This window comes from Pavona decussata, unplaced genomic scaffold, assembly GCF_977016875.1.
Source record: "Pavona decussata unplaced genomic scaffold, jaPavDecu1.1 SCAFFOLD_58, whole genome shotgun sequence".
NCBI lineage: Eukaryota > Metazoa > Cnidaria > Anthozoa > Scleractinia > Agariciidae > Pavona > Pavona decussata.
Genome location: NW_028145480.1, coordinates 2,964,561 through 2,991,669, shown reverse-complemented (window position 1 = coordinate 2,991,669; position 27,109 = coordinate 2,964,561). Strand labels below are relative to the sequence as shown.

General features: G+C 39.8%; 2 protein-coding genes across 3 annotated transcripts in view; one reads left to right on the top strand and one right to left on the bottom strand.

The window, feature by feature from the left end:
* Window positions 1-21,619, bottom strand: LOC146479690 (DNA excision repair protein ERCC-6-like 2). The gene is made up of 24 exons (XM_085110528.1): window positions 21,246-21,619; window positions 20,436-20,512; window positions 19,542-19,656; window positions 18,648-18,715; window positions 16,234-16,287; window positions 15,919-16,137; window positions 15,135-15,238; window positions 14,567-14,695; window positions 14,255-14,347; window positions 12,979-13,188; window positions 11,848-11,960; window positions 11,014-11,192; window positions 9,695-9,778; window positions 9,473-9,621; window positions 7,760-7,885; window positions 7,430-7,612; window positions 6,228-6,469; window positions 5,688-5,787; window positions 5,202-5,441; window positions 4,040-4,878; window positions 3,115-3,209; window positions 2,550-2,698; window positions 1,931-2,046; window positions 1-1,092 (listed from the first exon to the last, which is right to left on the bottom strand). The coding sequence occupies exons 1-24, from the start codon at window positions 21,356-21,358 to the stop codon at window positions 141-143; spliced, it is 4,749 nt and encodes a 1,582-aa protein (XP_084966654.1). The 5' UTR covers window positions 21,359-21,619; the 3' UTR covers window positions 1-140.
* The window catches only part of LOC146479689 (uncharacterized), a 132,884-nt gene that overhangs the window by 90,559 nt on the left and 15,216 nt on the right, over window positions 1-27,109 (top strand). Inside the window, exons 2-3 of one of the 2 annotated variants that reach the window (XM_085110537.1) lie at window positions 23,971-25,396; window positions 26,987-27,107. In XM_085110537.1, the coding sequence (XP_084966663.1) occupies window positions 25,166-25,396; window positions 26,987-27,107 (352 nt within the window). In that variant the 5' untranslated portion in view covers window positions 23,971-25,165. Of the gene's footprint in view, window positions 1-23,047; window positions 25,397-26,986; window positions 27,108-27,109 lie in introns of those variants that run through there. The other variant, XM_085110535.1, reaches the window with a different exon arrangement.

Here is a 27,109-nt window from a genome sequence, read left to right as displayed (position 1 = left end):
ACTTCCATATTGAATCAGCTTTTATTTGAACGATTTAGTGCGCATTCTTTAACGATAATTCTAGATATTCTTATTCCGGTTCAGGAATAACAAAATACAAAGAATTTCAGTTCCTAAAAGAATGCACCGGGCTTTAAGACCTAAATGAACTCATCTAGAACAGAGGTAGGTTTCTTCTCCTTGATAGTATCTTTCTTGTCTGTCTTGTCCATCTGCTTGTTTTGCTTCTTATCTCTACAACTTTTTACTTTCTTCACAGTTTTAACCACTTTCTCACTTTTCCCAAAACCTCTACAAGAACTAGTTGAAAAAAATTCGTCCAAAAGTGACACTGACATAACCGAATTATCATCAACGGATGAATCTTGAAATTCAACCGCGTGTTCCCTGTTCCATTCACACGCTGATGAACTACAGTTTTCGTCTTCTGCTTGCAGTTGATGTCCTTGATTAAGTTGACAGTCCTTCGCTTCAGTTCTACAGCTTCTCGAATTTACATCACCAACACCATCTTCGATTCTGTTCAAAGCGTTGAAAGGATCTTTGGCTTCAATCAGATGAGTACTTTTCTTTTCTTTTTCTTGAAAAGCAGCTAACGAACAACTCTGATTTCTACAGTGCAAATCATCATCGTCTAGCCGATGAATTTCACGTCTCTCGAGATTTGCTTCATAAGTCGCATCTTTCCCAGGCAATTTCTCCTTCGGTCTATGCTTCTTCAAATTTCTTTTAGACTTCTTTCGTACTTCATGGCTTTCGTCTGCTCGAGTTTGCTCCAATGACCGTTTAGCACGCTTCAAATCTTGTCTCTCGTTGTCTACAGCGACTGCACACCTCTCTGAACCAGCTGTAAAGCAGGACAGACCAGATAAAACCGGATTTTTGTCCACGTAAAAGCGCTTCAACATCTCCCACCTTTCAGCAACGCTTTTCGCGACGACAGCCTTGGCAAGATCTATTTCCGAAGAAAACCCGAGTTGATCTGACATTTGCCGAAAATGCTGCCGACGAATTCCACGGGGGGTTGACCCAATAAAAACAGTACTACTACCAATTCTTTCAACAGTGATGTCACGGCCAGTTTTCAATGACCTGAAAAGTCGTAGAAAAAAGCCGTTTGTTTGACCGCTCGCGTTCTTTGATTATGCAGGTACATTCGCTACATATTTTCTCTTCCTTGTGGGATAAATGAAGTAGCTTGGAGTTCAAAGAATACTTTGTGACAATCTAACAAAACACTGAGTACCAATGTTGTGTTTGACTAGCATCTTATCTAGGGTGAAGTAGTAACACTCCTTGTCGCTTTAATAATTTCACAGAAATCGACCGAGTCGGACTGGATACTAACCCATACCAGTGCAAAACAGTAAAGACTCTTGTTCTGTTTAGTCATCTTATTTTTCTGATGTGTTTTGTCCGACATTATACATGCTTAAGCCAAAAGTGTAAACCAACGACTTCAATTTGGTTTGCTTCGCTATTTTCGAGTGTTTGATCGCACGAACAAAACCAATAAATTAGCAAATAACATGACAGATATGAAAGAAAACACAGATTGTCCAAAATTAGACACTATATTTGTTAACAGATTGTTGGGAGAGGAATGCCTAGCACACTGTGATGTGACAGTGGGCCATTTTGATAAAAAGGTTGTTAGTTTACAACTCCGTTTTGAACACACACATGACAGTCAAGTTGAAACTCTCTATATTGGATTAAGGCACAAATGATGGCCTACACCTGATTATGGCCTTTTATATTTTGGAGGCTTGACAGCTTGTTGTTCGTTGTTCCGATCAGCTAAGTGAACCATTAAACATATAGCTACAATCTTGGCCAATTGCATTTAGGACACTTAGCGGTTCAAGTTGGTGTCGACAGTTGGTGTCGACAATATTAACACAAAGGCTCTGTAGCGGTGGTGTCTTACCGATTCAGTGACGGTGGATTAGCAGAATTTGTCCCAACTTCTGGTTGGTCTCTTGGTTTCTCTTTTGGTTTGGTGTCCCGAGAGCTCTCACCAAGGTCATCACTTTCATCGCTTGTCTGTGACAAAACAAATACGTCATTGATGGGTTGCTTTGAACCTCGTTATGAAAGCGAGGCTTCGTGCTTAAAGTTGTTTTTGGAGAACATCAGTGTTCATTGATATGCAAATAAAACTAATTTTCACACGATCAGCTTTGTACTTAGCCTGACTTTCGTAATCTAATGAGCTTCAAAGCAACTCGGAAATGGCGTATTAGTGAGACATTTATAACAACAACGAGGAGTGGACTACGTTTGTATCAACAGTATACCTCCAAACTTTTGAAACTTTCTTAACGTTGTGAACTTTTTTGCACGTCTCCAAAAAGGAAGTTCAAAACGTCTATAACGCCTGTATTTAATCAGTCATCGTCAATTGTCATCCTATATCAGATCCTTTTAGCCGGGTACTCTGGAAACAACGACTTAACTGAACATCGGATATTTTCACGAAAATCAGACTTGAGTGTATATGATGAGGGGATTTTATGGGAAATGTTCTGTTTGAAGCTTTACTGTACCTCCAAAGCAGGAAAAAAGTTTGCAGGCTGCTGGGAAAACTGCCTGAGTTCAAACACATCCTGCAACGCCTGTTTAGACATACGATTTTCCGCTTCACTTGGTCCAACAATGTGTTTGTTCGCATGCGTATAACGAACTCCACAGGATTCTAGAAAGAAAAACAGGAACGTTACCGTCACGTTACTAAGCAACCTTACTACTGCACGCCACGTCAATCAAAAAGTAACTATTTGTACCGCGCACTTTAGGTGGGACTGGGTTTGAGTTGCTCCTTATTGGCTGAAGAGCAATCTGTATATTTTTTCTTTAAAACCAAAATGTCTGACTTGACTCACCATCGGCTTACGAATCAACTGAAAAGAAACTTTTATAACGCCATGATACAAATTACAATCAACCAGAAGACAGGCCTGCATAATTTGTTTACAGAGCCCATAAAACACAAAATATTTTATTATTCACGCTAGCATCACTGCCAGGGTCTCATAAAATGTTTTATCCGTGGACACACAAATGAACCGCCATTAAGCGACTGACATTGAAAGTATTTGTTACAAAACTTACCCAGGATTTGTTCAACTGTATTGTCCTTCCTCGATCGCTTTGGTGTTACAATCTTGGTATCAACGTCGATGTTTGGAGCATGCTTTCCAGGAAACCTTAGCAATAAAAAAACACGACGGTTATAAGAGTGTGAGTCAGAAAATCACCAACACTGTAATTCAATATTTTTGTGATGTCATTGTGTCAAAAGTCAGAGCCAATGAAGTGTGAGATAAAAAAAACCCAAAAGCTGTAACGGTTTAAAAAATAACTGTTAATGATCAAATTCGCCATTTGAAAATGGAACAAAGGCGGCAGAAACTACTAAGTTGGACCAGAAAGTATTAATTGTAAACTTGAGATAATAGTGAAAAGAGTTTCGTTTTAATTTCCCATACATTTCTCTATAAACTTTTCTTCGCTGTCTATGTAGACAAATTACACGCTTTAACTTTCTAGCAGTGACACATTCTCGTGTAAAAGGCGTTCCAGGAGCATGGGGGGGGGGGGGGGGGGGTGACGAGTTGTTTTATTATGGAGAAAACTTATGACCAAGTCTACGAGCATTCCGTTCTTCCACTCAGGAACAGTCAATTGACGAGAACACGCGAGCACACGTGAAAATCGTCATAAGCGTGGAAACACGTGAAAATCGAAAGACGCGAGAAATCACGTCCCCGCAGGTTGGGAAAAGAGTCCCCACTCACGGGACGCGTTTCGTGGCAGGCGCCGGCCCTCGCGTGTTCGTCCCGCTTGATATCTCTAATATTTTCTGGATGTACTGTAATATAACCCAGAAGCTGAGAGCCAATCAGATCATAGGGTTACTCAAACCCAAGAGTTGCAGTTTTCAATTGAGAAAAAGCAAAGTAACGAAACTCGAGATTACTGTCGACACTAACTTGAAAACCACGCTATAAGTACTAAGACATTTTAGTATCCTCACCTTCGCAACCGGCTTCGACCTTCTTTCAAGATTTTGCTCGTCTCTGTCACCACAACTTTCGCTGGTTTTCGTTTTTCTTTCGATCTGGTGAACAAACCCTCATCAGAATCCTCATCCTCGCTCGATGAAGTTGTCATTTCAGCTAAATTTTCCTCGTTCCTTGCTGACTGTTCTCCATCATTTACGAAACAATCCCTAGTCGTTCCCAATTGTATCCCGCGATTTAAACTAGCAGTAGGCGGAATCATGTCGCAACTTTCCTCCGTGTTTTTTCTTTCATTCTTCCTCGCCTTTTTCTTAATTTTTGTGAAGCAATTGTTTGAACTGCTGAGTTCAATGTCTTCATCTTCGCTTAAACTTGATTCTTTCATCGCAGTGGGCGGAATCACACTTTCGGGACCAGCCGTTCCAGAACCCGCCCCACTCTCCCCTCCCTTAATTCGATTGTGGTTCTTAGTTAGCCTCCCTGGTTCAAAGACGTCATCTTCACAGTTGAAGAAATCTTCTAAAGTCACCGGCCTTCGCGAAACGGAATTTTTGGAAGATTCCATCAATTTTGGTGCAGCACGTTTGGAGTTGGCTTCCAAACCAGTTAGAATGTCTTCAACATCACTGAAAGATGCTGTATCATTGTCAAGAACCCTTAAACTCTCTCGGTGATCAATTCCTACCCCTTTCATCTGAATACTCGTGTTGTTCAAATCTTTTCCAAGCTTATCACCGACACTGCAGGGGTTAGAGAGAGCATGTTCGTCATCATCGATAAACTGCGATGCCAGTTCTTCCAGGTTATATGGGTCTTCATCTTCTTTCTGGTTCACGCCGAGGTCATCGGTTACCTGACGAAGAATTAGGATGACCAACAAACAACTTCTCTTTACAATAACAGCAATTGGTGATGGTGGGCCGATACTAGTTTTTCCAAATCGATCCGATACCAGCACGACATCTGCCGATATTTGGCATTTTTTTCGATATCAAAATCGATATTGGACGTTATCATCCATGTATTGTATCGTGACATCATTGTTTAAGGTAGTGGCCAGGCTATAAACCAATGGAACACGCCTAAATTGCCCAGTTACATTACTGTACTTCGTTTACGTAAAGTATCTACAACACGGTGACCATCCCCGTCCCCACCCCTCAAGGGGTTCCTTACCTCGTTCTCTAAGCAGTCTTCTTGCTTCTTCTCGTGTACAATTTCGTAGTTTGTGACTCTATAGCCCGCCTCTAGTTTCTGTGTTCTCTTGACGATGTCCTTGGACAGGCTGGCTCCTTCCACGCGGTAGGAGAACAAATTTTCAAGTCCAAACAGCTCGCCTTTTCTATCCTTGTCTCCTTCCACTCCAGTGAAATACCTTCTCTCGTTACTTCCTTTAATAGCAATGTTGGCCAGTTGCTGTGAGAAAACCAAGGAAAAATGAAATCTCACCATAATGGAAATTCAGCGAGACTGATGTGGTGTTTGTGTAAGCAAGAGTCTTAAATAGAGATTTAAATAAAGATAAAGTACCTAGATTAATACAAAATTTATTTATATGGGATTGATCAAATGGAGAAGCATAATTTCCTAAATATAACAAAGATAGTATTAAAGAATATTAAGGAAAGGGATTACAAGGTAAGTAACGGGACATCAGTTAACCTGTTTGTAAACTTGTCTGAGGTAAATCATTTCTTCAATTGTTCCTGAGGATATCAAACGATACACTCGAACGTCCCGTCTTTGGCCGATACGGTACGCTCTGAAAAAAATTCAAAGCCATATTAGATAAAAAACATTTTCTTGATAATTACTATAATAAAATGCTCAACTATAACAAGTTTTAAATAAAAAACACATGTTTTGACAATAATCACCTTACACTATACAATTTTTTGTTAACTTTCAACGCAATCCTGAAGTGAAACAAGCCGTGTAAAAAACTGCGCATGTGTCAGACACCACTTCCTAACTTTATCCTGCGGATAAGTGGCTATCCAAGGCATAAAATGTGTTGGTTGCAGTGCATTTCATCCACTGGATAGCTATTTATACCATGGATAGAGTTATCCGCTCTTTGAACAACCGGCGACAGAATGATCAAATCTGAAAACAAAAGCAGGTTTGGGCAGGCGAGACGCACGTTAGGCAAGAACATTTTTAGGTATTTTTATCACTGTTCACATCAATCTTCTCACTCACCTGTCCTGGGCTTGTAAATCGCTGGATGGATTCCAGTTTGGGTCAAATATGATCACCACATTGGCTCCAGTAAAGTTCAGTCCCAGACCTCCAGCCTTGGTGGAAATCAAACAAAGAGAGATACTGGGGTCTAGGTTGAAGTCTCGCACAAGGCGTGTTCTGTCAGCAGGTTTGGTTCGTCCGTCCAACCGGCTATACACCAGTCCTTTACTGATCACAAATTCTTCTAGAATATCGAGAAGCTGGAAAAAAGGTAAATGATACTGATAACTAAGTTAATCACTTGTCTCACGATTGCGTCATTTAAACTCATTTGGATCACGATGTTTCAGTTCGACCACTTTCCAACAGTAATAAATTCTCACCGGGAGCCCCCACTCCCAAACGCCCCGGGTGGAGATAAGTTATGGGAAGAGACGAGCCCGGAGACGGAAAGGAGCGAGAACTCAGGCACGAAAGGGAGCCATCGCTGCGGAGAGGCGGGTGGGGCGAAAACCTGATATCTTGTGTCCGTTTTAACGAAGAGAGGAATAAACAGGATAAAACAGGCCTATTTATACTAAACTTGTAAACATTATGCCCAACCGGTTTCCCTGAGGATCCATGGATGCGCGGGAATTTGAATACACAGGTCTCATAGGAATAGGGGGCGTTTGTACTTGGCGGCCCCCAGTGAGAATAGGTCTTCCTGAAAAGGTGTTACCATACTGTATAATGAAATATAAAAATAAATAAAATGGGAATTTCAGTGGCACATCCAGAGTGGCTGCTCGTCCACTGCTTCCAGGTCGAATTGAATTTTGGAAATGATGGTTTTTGCGGATGGAGGAAAACCGGAGTACCCGGAGAAAAACCCTCACAGCAGGGACGAGAACCAACAACAAACTAAGCTTACATATTATGGCGTCATGAACACCAGGAATCAAACCCAGGCCACATTGGTGGAAGGAAAATGCTCCCACCACTGCGCCATCGCTGCTACCCAAATATTCTCAGTCCTCACTTTTCAATTTCTCTCTTCAAAGAACTGGAAAAAATGAACTGATCGGCCTTACCCAGCTTTTCGCTAAATTAATACTTTTCCTCCTTTATCATACCAAATCACCAAAATCTGACCACTCTTCAAATTTTATACGCCGCACTAGATTGAACAACTAGCCTTCAACCTCGAATGCTTTATATATTCGCTTTGATATACAAACCTGTGTTGATCGTGAAAATAGCAGTACTTTGCTGCGTTCCTCGTGAAACATTCCCATTAGTTTTTCTAGTACTTTCATTTTGCCACAGTACTTTGGATCAGACAGCAATTCAAAAGACGATAACTCCGTGCTACCTGAAAACTCGGGATATCTGGCAAACACGTGTAAACAAAGATCTTTAGCCTGAGGAAAAAAGGATCAAAGAAACTCGATGAATTATTGTTAACAGTAGAGCTATGTTCGTATTTTAAATTGCTACGATAAGTTCAAAGCACAGTATTTTGTAAATCAATTGCAAACCGCCTTTTCTGCTTCACCACTGGAACCTACCTTTTCTTGTTGGTCCAGTGTTTGTTTAACAGTTGGCGCCAATAATGCGGCGTGATTGGCCACTTTTAGAAGCAGCTGAAAAAATCTCATGGTTGCAGTCTTGATATCTTCACCATCAGAGCTGAGCTGTTAAGAAAACAAAAGATATTAAGAATCACTACACTTCAGAGAACGTAATCCACAGATCCAAAACTTATAACCACCTACGCACAGCATAACAAACCGATGGTTGTAACTGTGATGAGAATGACAATGTATGGCGTGAAGACAGCGGTCCCCTCACTGACAAGACACGTCTTCCAGTTAAACAGCTCAGGTTTGGGGATACTGGCGGTAGTGGCTCCCAGCAAGGCTCCCACACACTAGGAAAATTGAAGTGCTACGGCATAGTATAACTAGACGTTGTAACGTTATTTCCAGAATATTTTTCAAAATGTTGGAACGAAAAAGGTGGTCTTTTTTAGTTTTTACTTCCTTTTTAGCTAATCATTAATGTATACAAATGATTTGGAACAAGAGTTATATGCAGCAAGTTTAACACAGATACAACGTATAAAATAGTAATTAAAAAAGATGTGGAAATTTGGAAATGTTGGTTTTTGAGAAGAGGGGAAAATTGGAGTACCCAGAAAAAAACCTCTCGGAGTAAGGACGAGAACCAACAACAAACTCAACCGACATATCACGCGAGTCCGGGAATCGAACCCGGGCCACATTGCTGGGAGGCGATTGCTCTCACCACTGCGCCATCCCTGCTCCCCAAATTCCTATTCGATCCTGAATCTGAGGGTCACAGCTCTGTTTGTTGTAACAGATTGTTACGTATCAGCCTCGTCAAAGAGTAGATTTATTTAACCAAAGCTGTGTTCAGGTTATTACGACAGAGCTTACATAAAGCTCGACCATCTTTACTGACCGCTAACTGTAAACATTCGAGCTCGTACACTGTAGTTAGTTGAGCGTTAGTTCCCTTTTACCTGAAAGATCAAACCAGAAGTTTTCAAAGTTTTCCCAAAAGAGAAGAGTAAAAGGACATTTGTAAAATAAGTGATAGATGGTTTCTGTTTCCACTTTGCAAAACGTACAGGTATCGTGTAGAACATAACCTATCTTTGCTAGTCGCTTATTAGTAAAAACGATATCATCCAACAGTTTTAACTGAAAGCTTCCAATAAAGGTTTCCGATGAAACTGACAGCAAATTAATTAATAATAGCTCACAAATGTAAATAGAGTATACTGAGAGTCCTGTGAACACTTCTTTATTTCCAAAATGGCAATAAAATATGTAGAAAAAAAATAGTTGAGCGTTAGTCGAGATTCAGCTGTAGAAGAACGGTTGTCGTCACTAGCAGTAGAGTAAGACAAGTAAGGAAAAAAAGAAAATGTAACTCAGCGTTACAGCCTAACATTGTCGGGCGGACCGTTTTGAGCGGAATTCTGTACAAAAGGCTCGTAAAGTCCACTTAACTGACCAGGCCATATACTTGAGCCGCTTGGTTTAAATACACGCGACAAGCTGCATTAGTGGCATTTAATCCATCTAGCTATTAACCTATAAGCTTCATTTTTTTCATATTTTTAAACTTTTATATAAAGGGTTTTGTAACGTACTTGCTCATTTTATTTTTGTACTCCCCGAAGGTTGGTTTTCCAAACCGAAATATCAGGCAATGTTTATACATGAATATCCAGCTGTTTCTACTGTACTTACCAGGTAACAACATTTGCCCCTGTCCACCCCACTGCCACAGTCACAGGGAAAGTTCTTTTTTCTGATCAATTCCACATCCGGGTTCTGAAGAAGAGTCTGGTACACGTCTTCTTGGAATGACGTCAGCGGACAAAACACCACCAACTCATCTGGAAAGAGAGAAAAGAAAACCTAAAACTCGACAAACCGGTTTGAGCGCCAGCTTAGCTGTAATGAACGTACCTTTGCTAGGCAGCTGACTTGCTATCAAGTCTTTCGTCCGTCGAAGAAAGAATTTGCCAATTTTATCTTGAAGATCTTTCGATTCTACAACACAATAAAATAAAAATCCCAAACCTTAGAAATGGTATTTAGCAGACAGCAACTTTTGGCAGTGCTCATCCGAAAACTCGCAATAAGATTGGCTACCAAGGAGCGGTGTAATTCTCGATAGACCGTCCTCGAAACCCGCGTACGGTTGGAAAATCGTCAAAAGTCCTTGAGCTAGAGATAACTACCTTCATTGCTTCAGCATTGAAAAAAGGAAGAAAAATACCTTCCTAGCTTTGAAACATCCAAAGGAATTCAAAGCGCAAAAAACGACAAAGAATATTAGGGAACTTAAGCACAGAAGTTTTTGGGCCACGGACGGCAACCGGAAATTGAATTTTTTCCCTTTTTGGAGCGTTTTCACGCCATCGCGTTTGTAACGCCAAGCCACAGTCATCAACAAGAGCTTTGCCTATCCGTGGTAACGCCAAAAAAGGAAACATTTCACTTCCGGTTGTCGTCGGTGGCTCACGAACGTCAGTCTGTACTTAAGCTCTCTATTATGGATTAAACGGGATTGGACTCCACAACCTTGAGGATACTGGAGCAAGTACTCTTTCCTTCAGCTAGAAATCCTTTGCAAGCAAGGCATGCATTTTGAAATTATCTGTCACTTTTAAACTGTACTTGGTCGAGTTCTTCGATTTTTTATCGATAGTCTAGGCCGGATTTCCTTTATTTTAGGAGGCTCGTTACCATAGTGATTTATACGAAAACATGAAAGTTAACCGTTATTCAGAGTCTGTAACTGATACACTGACATGGCGGGGAAGTTTCTTTCTTTCGAGATTTTATTAGCAAACATCACATTTCACCGTTTCTTTCGGGTCGCCTTTATCATGATTTCATATTTACTTTCAGGCAGTGCCTCTGTCATGGACAGCGGGAAAATTATCTCTAAGGGAATTTAGAGCGTATAAAGGGTATTTTAATTGAATCCGTGTCCGTTTGGCACTTATGCCTCTGTGCTGGATCGAGATTCTTATTTCGGTACAAATACGTGTCCTGGTGTCGGCTTCAACTACTTCGTTTGCTGAATGAAGCTTAACACACAGACATAGAAAACGGTCTATGAAAGCGTGGAATTAGGTTTTAATTTCGCAGTACAATGAAAGCGGTGCTCTTATTATGCAATCACCTACTAAGACTCACAAACGTTTATTACTACCTTTGGGATTCGCTTCTTTCTGACGGACCTCATTCTCCGTACTTTACTATCTGTGTACACTTACTTTTCCTGGCTAGTGCCAGTTCTCTCTTGGTTGCATCATATCTCTGCCCTTCTCTGATTGGTTTACCAAACTCCAGGTTGAACTGCTTCGCTTTCCCCAGACTCCCCGGGTTTGCCCAGTCCAGCACGCACCAGAATTCCTCCAACTTGTTCTGAAGTGGGGTCCCTGTGAGTCCGTATCTATATACAAACGAAATGCAAAAGAGAGGTGTTACAGTACAAACACAATCACCAGATATAAGCACTGGTGCAGAATGAAGCAACTGGGAGTGCTTACAGACCTTACTCAAAGCTGACTGCTGGGACTTTCACCGTTGGTTTGTTTTCACAAAATACTCCTACTGATTTCATACTGGGTATCTTGTGATGGCCCAACATCCCATCCAGGGGGGAGTAGTACTACTTCTAGCGGTTCCAGGGACCTTATGTTGGTGATCCTGTGATAGACTTGGCATGTCATGGTATCTAGCCCGGGTTAGCGCTAACCATGCTTCCAGCAACTAAACCCTGGTCACTTCATGCTGGTTATCCTGTGGACTACTATGCCATGCAGGGGATTTGAGCTCGCAAACGACTTTTTTTTCATTTTTGGTATATTTGACCGCGGTGAATTACTACGCCCACTCACTTCATGTTGGGTATCCTGTGAAGGATTCCCCCCCCCCCCCCACCCCCAACCCCCCGATACAGGAGGGAGTAGTGAGACTTATCGTTGCTTCATAGTGACAAGCCGGAGTTCATATGCCAGCCCCGTTGGCTGCCTTGGTTCGCATGTAACTAAAACAATCACTTACATGTAATACAACCGCTGCACACTAAAGGATTTATTTTTCACCTTCTCTTGACACTAAGAGCTTTAGCGGCGATAGTTATCTGAGCTTTGCTATCTTTGAGACGATGAACTTCATCCATGATTACCGCCAGCCATCTGACTTTGTTCAGATCATCCTAAGAAACGAACATGAAAGAAAAAGAAAGGAAACATGATTGTATATAATCGAGAATAAGTGGCAAAAGACCGCGAACGAAAAGCTGCTGGTATACGCAGGATCTGTGAACGATTTAATCAGCCAGATATAAACATACAAGCAACTGCTCCCATAATACATTTTTGATGAAGATGTATTATATACATATAAGTAACTGAGGTAAGCAAAGCTGATACTGCGTGGAAAACGTAGCCTGCAGTGCAGGCGTATTTTGTCGCGCGAGTGAACATTTTCTTATAATTTAGGCCGCCATCTTGCATTTGGTAACTGTGGAGGGTTAGGGCGAGGAAATATTTGCCGAGGGAGTAGGTGTTAATCAGAAAATGGGCTTGCCCATTTTTCCTCGCCCCAATCCTCCACCGTTACCAAATCCAAGATGGCGGCCTAATACGAAAATGTGCACTCGGGGGACAAAATACGCCTGCACTGCAGGCTATGGAAAACGTAACACGACAACGACATCATGGCTCTGACATTGGTAAACACCTTAAATTAAGCCCATCCGGAGTTATCACCACGTGTATTTAGTAGACCACTAACCTCACGCTAGCTGAACATTCTACTTCTTGCTGCTACACCGTGCTGACGAGAGCCCACCAGCTCGAAACAGCTGTCCACGGTTACATTCTCGATTTGGTCTCTATCATGTCGCTGTCGTGTTAAGTGTTCTACGTAGTATCAGCCTGGCTCACTTCAGTTACTTGTATATATAGACTACTTCTTCTTTAAACATGTATTACGTGAGCAAAAAAGAAAATTCATGTGAACAGTCTTATATTTCGAGTATTCTCTGATTTCCCTCTGGGGTAGTAAAGCGAACGAAACGCGCGCGCGCGAAAATTGGCACACGCGAGGAGACACGACACGCTGGAAGGGGATTGTCGTGCGCGTTCCCATACTTCGCCTGGTCTCTCTTTGGGGGGTCGTTACTTTTTTTTACCTTTTTTTTTCTTATTATCTTTTGTGGTACAACTCACCAAATGATTTCTCATAGTCTCGTAAGTCGTAATTACCACATCCAGTCGCCCTCTCAAGGCACGTTGTAGAGTTTCCTCTTTGGTGTTACCATGAAAGAGCCCCGTCCTAAAATGCCCCCAGGTCTCTAATTCTTCCTTCCAGTTGTACATCACAGAGCCTGGAGTGACAATCAAAAAGGTGCCGGTCTCTTTGCGGCTAACGTCTTCTTTCTGAAAGAAAAAAAAAATACGTTAGTGCTTTCAAAGAACACGTGAAATGGTTGATTACCTTCGTAAGTAGGAATCCAGGCTAGGCTGAGGAGAGCAAAGGACCGTAAACATAGGCGATCGATTTTTTGAATCAATGTGTTTTAAGACAGTCACAGTGTTTTTTGGCGGCGGTATCAGAATCTCTACGAAAACGTTTCCGATTTCCGCCGTAATTTCACCACGTTCTTTTTTTAACCTTTTGATTTATACAACTTTGTTCCAATGAAACTTGAACATAGGTATTGGGAGCGAAAGGTAGTCTTACTATGCCGATTCTGACATGGTGTGGGCTCTACTCTGGTCGCATGCAAAATGCCCAGCAATTCAGCAATTGTCAGTAGTTTATACAGGCGTTAAGAAATCCCAGAAGGCTCCCGTGTGGTGTAAACAGCCCTTCATCACACCGACTGACGACCAGTTTAGCAGATTAACACCTTTCAACATTTGGTGAGTGAAATTAAGGACGGTGCCTACTAATACCGATCGGAAGTATTTTTGTGCGGTTTATGACTAAGTGGGAAAAGCAGATCTCAGCAAGGCCTATTGGAATCCAAAAAGAAAATTGGGGGGAACCATGCATTTTTCAGAGATAATTAAGCAATAATACCTCTCAAAAACGTCAAAATATAAAGCAATGTATGGGATTTTTTCCTAAAGTGAAGCTTAATTATCTCTGAAAAACGCATGGTAACCCCCAATTTTCTTTTGAGATACCAAAAGCATTTGGTAAGTTCTGCTTTCTTCGTATGGTTTTAAACCGCGCAAAAATATTCCTGTATTAGTAGCCACCACCCATAGGAAACCCGAGTATCTTGCGATGCGCAGAACGTATGCGCAGTAACAATAGTAGGCACCGTCCTTAATACATCAAAGTTTCATCCCTAAAATGCGAGGACAACCAAAGCTCACTGAAGATGACCTGACAAACACTAAAAGATGTGCATTCAACCAAAAGGTTCCAGCACTGCTGAGCCCTTTGGCTTGTGTCACTCGTTGAAATGGATACAGATAATCTTCATTTACTGACCTGTTTTACTTTGGTTTTTCTATCCATGAATTTGCAGAATATGTCAGCTTTTGTTCCAGTTTTTCCCAAAACGGCAGCAATAAATGAAATAACCTGAAAGATTGGAACAAAAATGCATTTGGTTCAAAAACATTTCGCCCAATCAATTCGCCCCGTGCGTTCAGCTGTTTCCCTCCGCAACAAAACAAAAAACAAATAAAAAAAAAAAACAACAACAACAACAAAAGTGACCCTGGCCCTGGACAAGCTCCATTAAAAAGTTTCGCACAAAGATTTTTTAAAGTTGAAAAAAATATATATCATTTCTGTTACCTGAACTGTCTTTCCTAAACCCATGTCATCGCCAAGGATTGCTCCGGTGCTTTCCGAGAAGTGTTGAAACAGGAAGCGAACTCCATCTCGCTGATAATCTCGAAGATAACGGTTAATGATGGCTGGGACCTACAGTGTAATGTAAAGATAGGCTCACAAGTAAAACTTCCACTAAAGGATGACTCAGGGACGAAAACATAGTAAAAAGACGCTTTATCATCAACACCATCATGATAGGGGGCGAGAGCTAAAGGAAGAAGAAACAGACGTTTTCAATCAAGTGTCGTAAAACCAAAAACAAAGCAATTACTCTGGCCAATCAAAACAGAAGCAAACAGAGCAACAAGCCAATCAGAATTCGAAGCAAATAAATGCAACCGGCGCCAAGCGCGGGAAAATGCGTGCGAGCAAGTCACGGTTGGTTTCGGTTCTTTTTTTTTTTATTGGTTGAGAAAGTGGCGCGAGTTTTGCTAACCAATCACAGGGCAAAGTAAGGCAAACGCGATTTACTTTTGACTCTCAATTGAAAACCGTTTTAACTTGACAGAGCTTTTATTAGTATTCTTACCTGGATAACCGGTTGAGCGTCAGGGTTTGATAGAACCAAAGGAACTGAAGGATGCTGAGCTGGCTGAGTGAATGATGGTCTTTCCATGTCTTGATCATCAAAACCTGGATACAAACATGATCGGATCGAAATTTGTACATCAAAATTGACATTAAACATCTTGAAGTGATCTGAGCTGGTCAGCCTGGCAAGAGTGATTATTGCGTTCTATGTAAGAAGAACGCACTCCTAATACAGATTGGAGTCGAGATTGTATGGGACAACGTTGAGTTAATGAATGGATCTTGGGACGCGTATCTGGCATCCCCCGCAGATTTGACAGGGGCGGATGACATCATCACCAACTTGGCAAAGGAGAGAGAGCCTGGTGACACCGAACGCACTCCCTAATCTTTTATTATTACTAGTTGCAATGCATTTATATGCAGAAAAAATCTCATGTATAAATGTAATTAAGTTTTGCCGAACAATTCAGCTGAGTGGTGAGGTCACAAATCAGCTTTGACAAACATTGTAGTCAGCAAAAACTCAGGGAAAGGTCTTCCCATCCCCGCCCAACTCCCCTTGTAAAATGGTGAGAGAACAGCTGTATAAGTTTGCTTGTATGCCAGAGGGTTAATCTGAAAATGCACATTTTTGCCTCATTAATGGTACAAAGTGAGAAGTTATACCAATCTGTTGCAAGAATTAACCTTGAATACTGCATAGAATCCACAACAAATTTCTACATACATTGTAGTTTGTCACCGAGCCTAATGAGCATAAACTACATGTAGAGCCTTACCATCTGCTAACATTTCATCAGCAACCTCATTATTGTCATCAGAGCTTGTACTGCACGGTCTGGCCAGTGTCGTCTGTGTCTTAGAAGGTCTGTGTTGCTTTCTTCCTTCATTCCTTTCTTCAAACTCCTCAACAACAACAGTACTGTTTTTCTTGTTTCTAGATTTTCCACTGTTGAGCAGTCTTCTGTTATGCTGAGTACTTGATACATTTAATTTTCCTGTCACACAGACAAAACAAATACATGTCAGTGGATTGAGCTCAATAGTGTGATCCATGTTTTAACCTCAGACTGAAGTAGTTACAACATTGTTACCTTTCTTTCTCTTTCTTGACAAAGGCATGGCATTTTCCTCCATCATGTACTTATCTGCAAAGGAATACAAAACCATAACAAAGTATCCAGTATTTTTTATGTATTATCGGTGAGTAGTAAACTTTATTACTGTGCAAAGACCAAGAAAAAATTCAAGTAAAAATTTGTATAAAATTTTGACACTGGCTTTAAAACATAAAAAATGGGCGTTTCGGTTGTTGCTACAACCATTTTTCAGCTTGAGGATGTTAATAAAAATGGCGTCCAGGATGTTATATGAACGAAATTAAAAATACTTGACAATACACCGTAAATGTAAAATTTGGGTGAGAACTATAACAATAGTGTGGCATTTTATACCTTTTAAAGCCAGTGTCAACATTTTATATGTCAAATTTTTAACCATGCCTGGCTATAGTCCACATATTTTTTAATATATAGTCACTTCAAAACTAATTTAACTCTTCAGAAGTGATTTAGATAAACAAATAAATTGTAAGAAAATTTTGACACATCAATTTCCACACCAACAACACAACATTTGAGTCTGGAAGACATGTTCTGGAAACTTCAGTATCCACAGTCAGTTCAAGGATGTTTACAAATTTTTTACTATATATTATATACAGCAGACAACAAAGAAGTGTTGATTTTAAATTGTCAAGAAATAATAGCTACATTTAATTCACAATTACTGTAGATTATGAGCTCGATCTCGATCATTTCTATTTAACAATTAGATTATGAGCTCGAGATTTCTATCGCGTGATAGTTGATGAGGGCGAAGCCCGAATCAACTATCACGCATAGAAATCGAGAGCGAATAATCTAATTGTTTTAGTATAAATCTACTAGTCGTTCAAAACTAAACAAGTAAATTATCTATTTCCTCATCGCAGACACTTCGAAAACGCGAAGAAGCGGGCGCCATTTTGTTGAAAATCGCTACTCACTATCTATCACAGAATAGATAGCGAGTAGCGTAGCCAATCAGAGAACGGCATTCGTGATAGAACACTAGTAGATTTATACTAATGCGTGATAGTTGATGAGGGCGAAGCCTGAATCAACTATCAAGCATAGAAATCGAGAGCGAATAATCTAATTGTTTTAGTATACATGTAAATCTATTAGTCGTTCAAAACTAAACAAGTAAATTATCTATTTCCTCTTCACAGACACTTCGAAAATGCGGCAAAGCGGCCGCCATTTTGTTGAAAACCGCTACTCACTATCTATTACAGAATAGATAGCGAGCGTAGCCAGAGAACGGCATTCGTGATAGAACACTAGAAGATTTATACCAATTGTTAATAACGTCATGCGGATACAAAGCTGTGAAAATATGACATAATTCTTAAGGGATAAAACCAATTTAGGGAATTACAAATGATGTGATACAGATACAAATCTGAGAAAATATTACATAATAGAAGTTTAAGGGATAGAACAAAACTAGTGAACACAAATGGCGTGGTACGGAAGCAAAAATGTGAATAGAGTAGAACCCCGGTAGCTCGAACTCTGAAGGGAAACGAAAAACTGTTCGAGTTAGTGGGGTTTCGAGTTATCGGGGTCGATTAAAATACACGTATTCAATTTTCTAGGTTAATAATTAATAGTTTATTGATTTTCAGCACTTCGGTATAAAATAAAGTGCAAATTAAACTTATTTCACGAGAACTAATACATTTTGTAACAACTGTAACCATTATGCACTCTTTTACGACAATGCAATACTGTAAATGTAACTTAGTTTATTTAATACACTCAATTTGTGTTCCCTTTTGCGTCGTCCAGTCTTTGTTCTAGTGTTAGAATTCGATCATATGATAAATGGGATATCTCAATGGGCATCCATGGCGAGTTACAAGAACCAGAAATTCGATTTATCGGGGTACATTATTATCTTGAGGGAAACGAAATTTAGGTCGAGTTAGTGGGGTTTTTGAGTTATCTGAGTTTGAGTTAACCAAGTGAAAATGACTGAAAAGTTGGGTCAAATTTAAGGGAATTGAGACTAAATTCAAGGGAATTGAGACTCAGTGACAGTTCGAGTTAGCGGGGGATTTCAAGTTATCCGAGTTCGAGTTACCGGGGTCCTACTGTATTATTTACAACAAAATGTCCCAGTCTATGAGAGACAAAAAAGAAACATAGTGATGACAACAAGGAAAATAAAAATTTAAGTAAGAGTGTTGATGTAAATGTGCTATTTGCTTACGTATCATAACATGTCAAAGGTATTCAAATGCATTACTTTCTCGCATCTTTGACACGCCTTTGATACAAATCAAGTGTGATCAAAGCCAACTTTTCTTGCAGCGTTAAAAGAAAGACGATGCTTGATGAATCATTACATTACATGGTTCATTGACCAAACTTCCTTTTTATGTTACAACTGTACACTGTACCTCGGTGCTTTCCAATAATTGTTCTGAGAGCTGTTAAAGGAACAACCTCGCTTCCCTCAGATTCATATCTACAACAAAAACATTATGTCAGTTGGACAGTTCTCAGTCATCCTCTTGTAACAGAGGTCAAGTGTAAGCTACATGTAGACACAAGTTGAAGGGTTACATCCACAGTAAAAAGCCCAGAAGTTACTTCAGGGAAAATTTACAGGGTTTTCAAAAGCACCCGATGCCGGATACAAGTCACCGGCTACTTTTAGCATTAGTGCCGGGTACTTTTTGTCTCCAAAGTATGAATTTATGTCAATAACGTAGCTGATTACGGACGTGGATATTTTTGTTTATAATTCAGTTTACAATGACCTCCAAACAAACACTTTTTTGCCCTGAAAATGCACCAGAATGCATCTCTGGGTATGCAAAATTTAAAAATTTGCCGTTACCACCCCCCAAACCTCAGCAGGATGGGGTTTCCCTCTCCTACACCCACCCCCGTGCTGCTTTCGCAGCACGGCACCGCTAACGCGCTGCAATAATTGTCCTCTGGTTACTTTCACATTTCCTCCTGGTACTTTTTTTTATTTTGAAAACCCTGAACTTACCAAAGGAAAATTACCATTAGAGCGTTATTCAGCTCCCCCAGCTCCCCTTTACTAAGCCCCCACTTTAAAGGTCACAGTTTTAAATAATCCCCCCTTGTCAATTAAGACCCCCTACCTACCCCCCCTCCCCTCCTCCATCACCTCCCATGTTAGACAACACAAAAGAAATACAGTGTACTCAGCCAATCAATTTGTTAAAACATCAGTTAGTTGGTCAACACTCTAGCGGTAGAATTAAATTATCCTGATAACTTGTTTGACAAGGAACAATAAAGTTTGAAAATAACCTTACCCAATGAATGTCACAACAGCTTCTCTTTCCCCACTGTCAGAGGTGCGGTGAATAGAGTCAATCACTGCTTCATAATATTCATCATCCCCACTGTATGGAGCAAGACATCTGAGACCTTTGCAGAACACAAAAAAAATGTGACAAAAGGATTTAAAATAACAATAAAAGTATCATTTATTCACAACATTGCAATTGGGTTTAACCGCCTGATAAAATGTTAAAAAAAAAAATAAGAAAAGTCCATTACAGATAAGGTTTTACTTTAACAGCTCAAAGATTATAAGTTTTTTGTAAGTCTGCAAGTTTACTAGTGTTGCTCAAAATATCACAAAAATGCTACAAACTTGCCCAGTTTTTGCACACTATGGAGTTTTTATGCTAAGCCTAGAATCAAATGTCATTAAAGTTCATGTAATGGGCCACTTCTTCCACACTGATCATTTGCTGTCAGTGGTGAAATCCTTAGAAATGTACTCTTCAGGCAAAACTTAAATGCAGAACATTGCTAACATGAAATTATCTGCAGTGCTTGTAAAAACTAGACAAGTTTGAAGTACTTTTAGGATATTGGTACAAAAGTTCTACATTCCATTAGCACTGAAGGTGTCTACAGGTGATTAGTTACATGTACTTTCACTATACATTGCTTTTAATTCTTAATTGCATTGGTCGTAGAAAGAACACACTCTTGATTGCGTTTGGAGTAGAGATTGTATGGGGCAGCCAATCAACGAATGAATGGATCTTGGGATGCATATGTAGCATCCCCTGCAGATTTTGCAGGGGCGGATGACCATCACCAACTTGGCAAAGGAGAGAGAGCCCTGGATGGAAATTGTCAAACACACTTCCTTATCTTTGATTATTACTAGTCATATTACATGTATAAAGTACCTTTTAATGATATTTCATCTCTAGAGTCCAAAGATTCTACTTCATGTCCTAACTTTTCCCTGGCATCATTTTGACTACTAAAACAAAGAACAGAAAATACATCTTAAATCTTTCCTCCCTTGTTCATCACAAAGGTGACGATTATTGAGTTTTGTTGCATGCTTCCTGGAACAACTCTTTGTGCATACATCAGTCCACCTCAGTACAATTTGTAGTCAATTATTTACAGCTGTAAGCTGATTTTGATAAAACAACAACAACAACAACAACAACAAAGAAGTGGATTGAGAGGTTACACCAAAAAAGTTTTACACGACATTTGGAGCATCATACACAGAGTACTGCACAGTACCACAACAGGAGCATTTGAATGGTCACATGTCTTTAATTTTATCCTCAGATGAAAAAGTCAACAATAAAAACATCCTCATGGTCTTACTCTCAAATTAAAACTCAGCCTGGTACAGTTTAAATGATCGATTTAAAGCTTATTTTGACCTCTGCACAAATGAACGAGGAGTAGCTAGATCAACTCCACTTTGGAGAAAACTAGGCGAGGAAAATGCCAATTGTGCACGTACATGTGTAGATTTCAATCTCCCTTAAAGAAACACCAACAGAAGAGAAAGCAAGGTCGGACAATTACCCAGTCCTTGTTTCAACAGTGGACCAATACTGATAAGGGGAAGAGAGGGAACTGAGTGGTTGATTAATGAACGGTAGCGGTACGTGGAATCTTTAGGTCGACAAAAAGTTTTTCCACAGATTTGCTCAAAATTGTAGCTATAAAAAATAATTACTAAACCATACCATTTCGTTTCAATCCCTTCGTTTACAAGGCTGTCAGGTGTTACATCAACTGCTGTTTTCTCTTCTTCGTCCTCTGTAGCATCGTCATCCGTAACAGAGTCGTCACATTCCATCTTTTCCACGACTAAATGTGAATCTTCCCTTCGATTCGTATTTTCGGTCAAAGTAGCAACATCGGTTATCTCGACGGAGAGGATCTTATCTTAATCCTCGTTCTCGACTGGGCGATCAAAACTTGAGGCTAATCTTCCGTTGAAAAGGTTCTTTATAGAATACAAGACTTTAGTTTAAAACTTGAGCAACGACGTGAAAAATAAAAGAAATGATTTCTTACAGCAAAAGAAGACGAGCGGCTCATGTTTACTTGACTCAGGTTTCCCGCGGTTTAACGCTGTCCAGTTACATTACAGTGCATATCTATACCACAGTGCTTTGAGAGGTTAACAGCTGCACCGCTTCGACAAAAAAAAGAGAAAAATAAAAAAATAAAAAAAAAAATAGGAAAATGTAAATGAAATGTAAAAGAATAAGCGGTGCTATTCCGTCCGCTTCTACGAGGATTTCCCTGTGGTGAAGCGATTTTCACGTATGCCTTGAATGGGGGAGACCGATGAGGTTCGACTCCTCGCCGACGAACCACGTTTTCACGTAGTACGTTAAATGTCGCTTGTACATGTTTACTTACTTTCTTCTTTTAACATAACAGATCATTACAGTGATCCTACGTGAAAATATGGCTGATTCACTTGTACAAAGATTCCTTGTTTTCTGTTTCAACTTTAAATTAATACCCTTCCTGCCTATTTCAGACCAAAGAGGCTGAAAACCATACCCTTGGGATATAAGGCCGTACCCCCTCCCCCCCCCCCCCCCACCCCGGACAGAAACACAGTACTGACTGGCATGTATGAACCTCGAAACCATATTCATGCGAAATAAAGGACTGAAAATTGTTAGATGGATCATCCACGACAGTACACGTGGAGAAATCGATAAAAACAGTTGCAGAACAGTTATAGCCTCTATAAAATGACCCCAGAGTACTCAAAGGTCCCGTCCATTGTTGCCGTCATCCCCACAGCATCATGCTTAGCGGAGCGCTCGTTCAGCGGACTCCGGCGCTTAAAGACCTACCTTCGGAGAAAGATGGGGCAAAATAGGCTGAATAGCCTCGCTATCGTGTGCATTGAGCGCTCTTATGGCGATAAAAAATTCATAGAGAGAAGCATCTCGGAAATTCTTAATGACTACTTTAAATCACTTCTGTCCAAACCTGTTAATATCCGGACTTGAATTTAATACAATGCCAGTGATCACCACAAGATTTGGTAGAAAAGGTAGAACACTCTTAATTGAATGTACGATCATACCGGAAATTGTTGTTAGCGTCATCAATGCTCGGGGTCATACAGATATTTATATGACTCTCGGTTCGTATTGAAACATAATCAATGTACAAATGGTTTTTGTCTCCAAATCAAAGGTGAAAACGGGAATTAAAGCATCCCGGTATGAAGCATAAGGTATTCTACTTAACAAATGTTTTCCCCTGTATTTTACTCGTACTGCAAATAATGCAATTTTATCTGGTGGTTAATATATATCTCTGTATCTATCGATTAACGCATAAGACTTCGTGTCATGAGTTGCGTTGCCGGTCGCATTCTTTGTAGTCCGGCCGTGAGGTGCCGAGTTATAATTACGTGGGATGCCCTAGGGGGCATACCGTGTCTAAAAATGGGTTCTGGACCATCTCGACCCCCCCCCCCCCCCCTCCCAAAAAAAAAAAAACAAAAATTAAAAGAATTTGATAACGCGACCGAAAACTTAACTCGTGCCACCCGAGTACAAAAAAAGAGACCGAGAACTTAACTCGTGGCCCGAAGTCTTATCGCTCGGCCCATCGCGACCCCAAAAAATAAAAAAAGAATTTGATAACGCGATCGAAAACTTAATTCGTGCCGCCTTACGGCCCGAGTAAAAAGCCACTTAACAAAAATAACAACAACAAATACTCAAATTGAAACGAACCTGAAAGGTTGCACGATTTTGCCAAATTTGTTCAATTTCATAGGGTGTCGAACACACTCTATAATCTATGATTACTGCTAGTTATAATTACATAATTTTGACCCAAAAACATTATTAAGTATGATGAACCCTTTGAATTCTCCGATCGATTGAGAAAATTACTTTTTCTCTCTTGGTGGTCTAAAAAATTGTATGTACAAAGAAAGATGATGCTAAGAAAGTAATGAAATTTGTTTATTTCGTCACACTATCTGACAGGAATATTGCACGCAGTGATATGTTTACTTATAAGTACAATGTTTGATTGTTTCTATATAGGCCTTATCGCGGTTTTCGACGCCATTTTGACAAGTAGGCAAACACGTGTTTGTATGGAAATCCGATGTCAAATAATTTTCATAAAACATCGCATCTGAAAAATTCTGATGTATTGGAAACTTTAGGCATTATGCAAAGGATTTTACAGAAAATAACTGAGGAATACCAGTAGCTGTGCTAGAAAGCATCTAGTTGCGTTTTGACATTTCCATACATTTGTCTGTATAGCGAACCAGCCGTGAACTACTACTAAAAATAGTTCGCAGGGAAAAAATACAGGGAAATGTATGGAAAGTTCAAAACACGACTGGACACTTTCTGGCACAGCTACATCCCTCCAATTTTTTTCTCAAAATCCTTTTCCTAATACCAAAAGTTTCCAATTCATGAATTTTTCAGAAGCGATGTTTTATGAAAATTATTTGAAATCGGATTTCCATACAAACACTGTTATTTCAAGACGTGTTTGCCTACTCGTCAAAATGGCGTCGAAAACCGTGATAAGGCCTATTGACAGCGTAGCCCAACTAAAAAAAGAAGCCGCAGGCTAATGAGTTTCAGCCTCCCCTTGTTTACAATATGAAATAATAGTTTTGTGTGGTGGGAAGGGGCCAAATTACAGTATGAAACAAAATACGACAAAATTTAATACCTATACAGTACTTGCAAAATGTAACATAGGAAACGTACGGGCAAGGAAGAGAGGAACCAAGAAGGCGAGATGATGTGAAGCACCAGACTATCTGGCTAGCAATTCTTTTTTTTTTTTTCCGAAGATTTAAACCCAGTTAGATTATTTAGCTTGGTTAACTTAGATTGTTTAGCTTAAGTTCAACACAACTAATTTTGACACGATGAACTAGCATGTTCAGTTAAAACCCCTGCATTCAGTCGTATGTATATGTATTATAAAACTGTGCGCAGCAAGGAAATTAACCACGCTGGAGTCCAAAGGGACTGTTTTATTTCTTGAGGGACTTGTTGCTAGACTTAAATGAAAATAAAACGAAATTAAGATTAACACAATTTCTTATTACTGTGGCAAAAGAGGAGTAAATATCGTCTCTGGGCAGGTACCAGACTAAGTACAATTTATACACCCGTAGACAAGGTAAGAAATGAATCAACGTGTCGGATTTGAGTGCACAGACAAGGAAAACGAAAACAATTAAACAAAACACCATTGCAACGACAAAGTTTCATCAACAATTTAGCTTTCTCTGTGTAGAATCACAGAGTCATAAAACTTGATCAACTTGATTTTAAAACAATTACAATTAGTTCAGAATTACGCTGACTACGCACGTTTGGGAGCAACTGGCCGGATATCAATTACAGGGGCAGGAGAACGCAATCCTAACTCCTGGGCTTCATATTTTTACGAGGAGTTTTGAATTCAAAGAGGGATTGAGAAGACAACAAACATTTCGGTCTTCCTTATGAGATCGCGTCACCTTAACTGACAGTTCGTCAATCTGAGAGGAAGATCATCTTCCAGGTCAAGTGAAGCATCAGCATTGTCAGCTTTTTATTTACTATAAATAAAAAACACTGAACCGATTACAATCCAGATGGTTTGTCGAAGAACACAGGAAACGATAAGATACTCTGCTGTCTTATCACTGAGCTTAGTGCTTCTCCTCAGTAGGAAAGACGTGGTATCAGCAGTGAAGCTGGTTAAACCTTCGCCAGGTGATTTTGCCTTATGCGAACTTTCCGCGGAAGTCAAGGATAAATTCTTGGATGAACATAACAAGTTTAGGGGAATGGTTGATCCTCCCGCTGCCGATATGGAGTACCTAGTAAGTAAAATAATTCACAAAGGTAGAGAAATGTTTACTACTTGGCCAAGCGTTGGGTATTTGCATCTTGGTTATCGATCGGGTAGAAAGTTAATATTACTAAAAAATTCAGAGTTCCCGATCGAAGTCGAACCACACACAGCTCGGATGCTCTCACTGTGAGTATACATACATAGATATAATTCTTTATTTAAACACGATAATGGTGTAATCAAACACACGCTTGAGGGGTCGTGTTCTGTCTAATGCTAACTAACTACTAAGATTAATAAGACATACATCTCTTATTTTTTTACTAATAAAAGTTTAAATGTGACACTGTCCTCGGACGTGTTTGTATTGACAAACTGTTTTAAATCGAGTTCCTTGATAAATATATCTTGTTTCACAAAGTCTCAAAATTAGTAAAATTGTGGGGTTAATAGTTAGATGCTGTTTTCGACCGGCAAAACAGCCCCTCTGTATTTAATACAGTTCTTCATGTAATCAGTACGAATTGATTCTCGGGGCTACAGCCTTGAAGCGACCTCTTAAGTTATGATTGTTGTTTATCCATACAGCTTTACCTGAGATTGCCTCAGGTAGATTGGGAAACTCGAAGCGAAGTGTCATTTTCTATGTTCTTACTTAGCTTTAACAACTTCTGTGAGTTTAACTTATGCGCCAACATACTACAGTTTAGAACAGCCACGACATTACCCTATATTAGAAATATTAAAATATCAAAAACGGAATCATTGTATAATGCAGTTTCAGAGTTTTGTTTGACCTAGCGGCCATGGGATTTCGGCCATGGGATTATACCACCCCCAAGAAGACGACCATTAAATCGTCTTCTTGTGCTAAATTTTCTTTCTTTTCAATAGAAATCAGCAAGATCAAACAAGCAATTTTTAATATTGTTATTAAATAACACTATTATTCCACTTGCGCTTGTTGGATATGGCATGATTATTGCCAACTCGGCGCGTCGTGGAATTGTTGTTAAATATGTTACAAGTACATGCTGTATCAAAGGAAATGGTCTTTGAGGCGTTTTAGTGTAAACAGTGAATAGATTTTGACCGCCTTGGCCCGTGCATGGCTGGAATAAGGACATGCTGCATATACTATGGTAGTAGAAGAGGAGGGGAGTAGTGTTCATGGGATTTATTGGAGGGACGTCCATCCACACATTGCGGATATCCTCTATTTTCGCCTGAAATATTCCGTGATTTTTCCGACAACGTTTTCAGATCCAACACCAGAGTTTCAATCTTTATTATAAGAGATAAACGCCAAACATTTATCATCAGGTTTAAGTCTTTAGAAAGTATATCCTTATTTCATCTCTCCATGCTTGTTCACTTTGTTTCCTGAAATTCGGAGTAAACATAGAATTTTATGAACTGTCACAATAAGAAAGGTCAAAGAAGTAAAGCGGGTGAATTATATGTTGTCACATCTGAACCAATTAAAAAGCGTTTCCAACAGAACGGCCATGAAATCATGGACACAAAGTCTTCTTTTCGTTTTCTTATTATTAGCATCGATTGCAATATTAAACAAGGATCTCAGTTGAAAATCGCGTATCACATTTTTTTTTTCTAGCTTTGGGATGAGGATCTCGCCAACTTAGCTCAGATGTGGTCCAATAAGTGCATTTGGGATCACGGATTCCTCGAATTTGGGGACACATATCCAAATCCTGTACACATCAGAGGAAGAATAGGT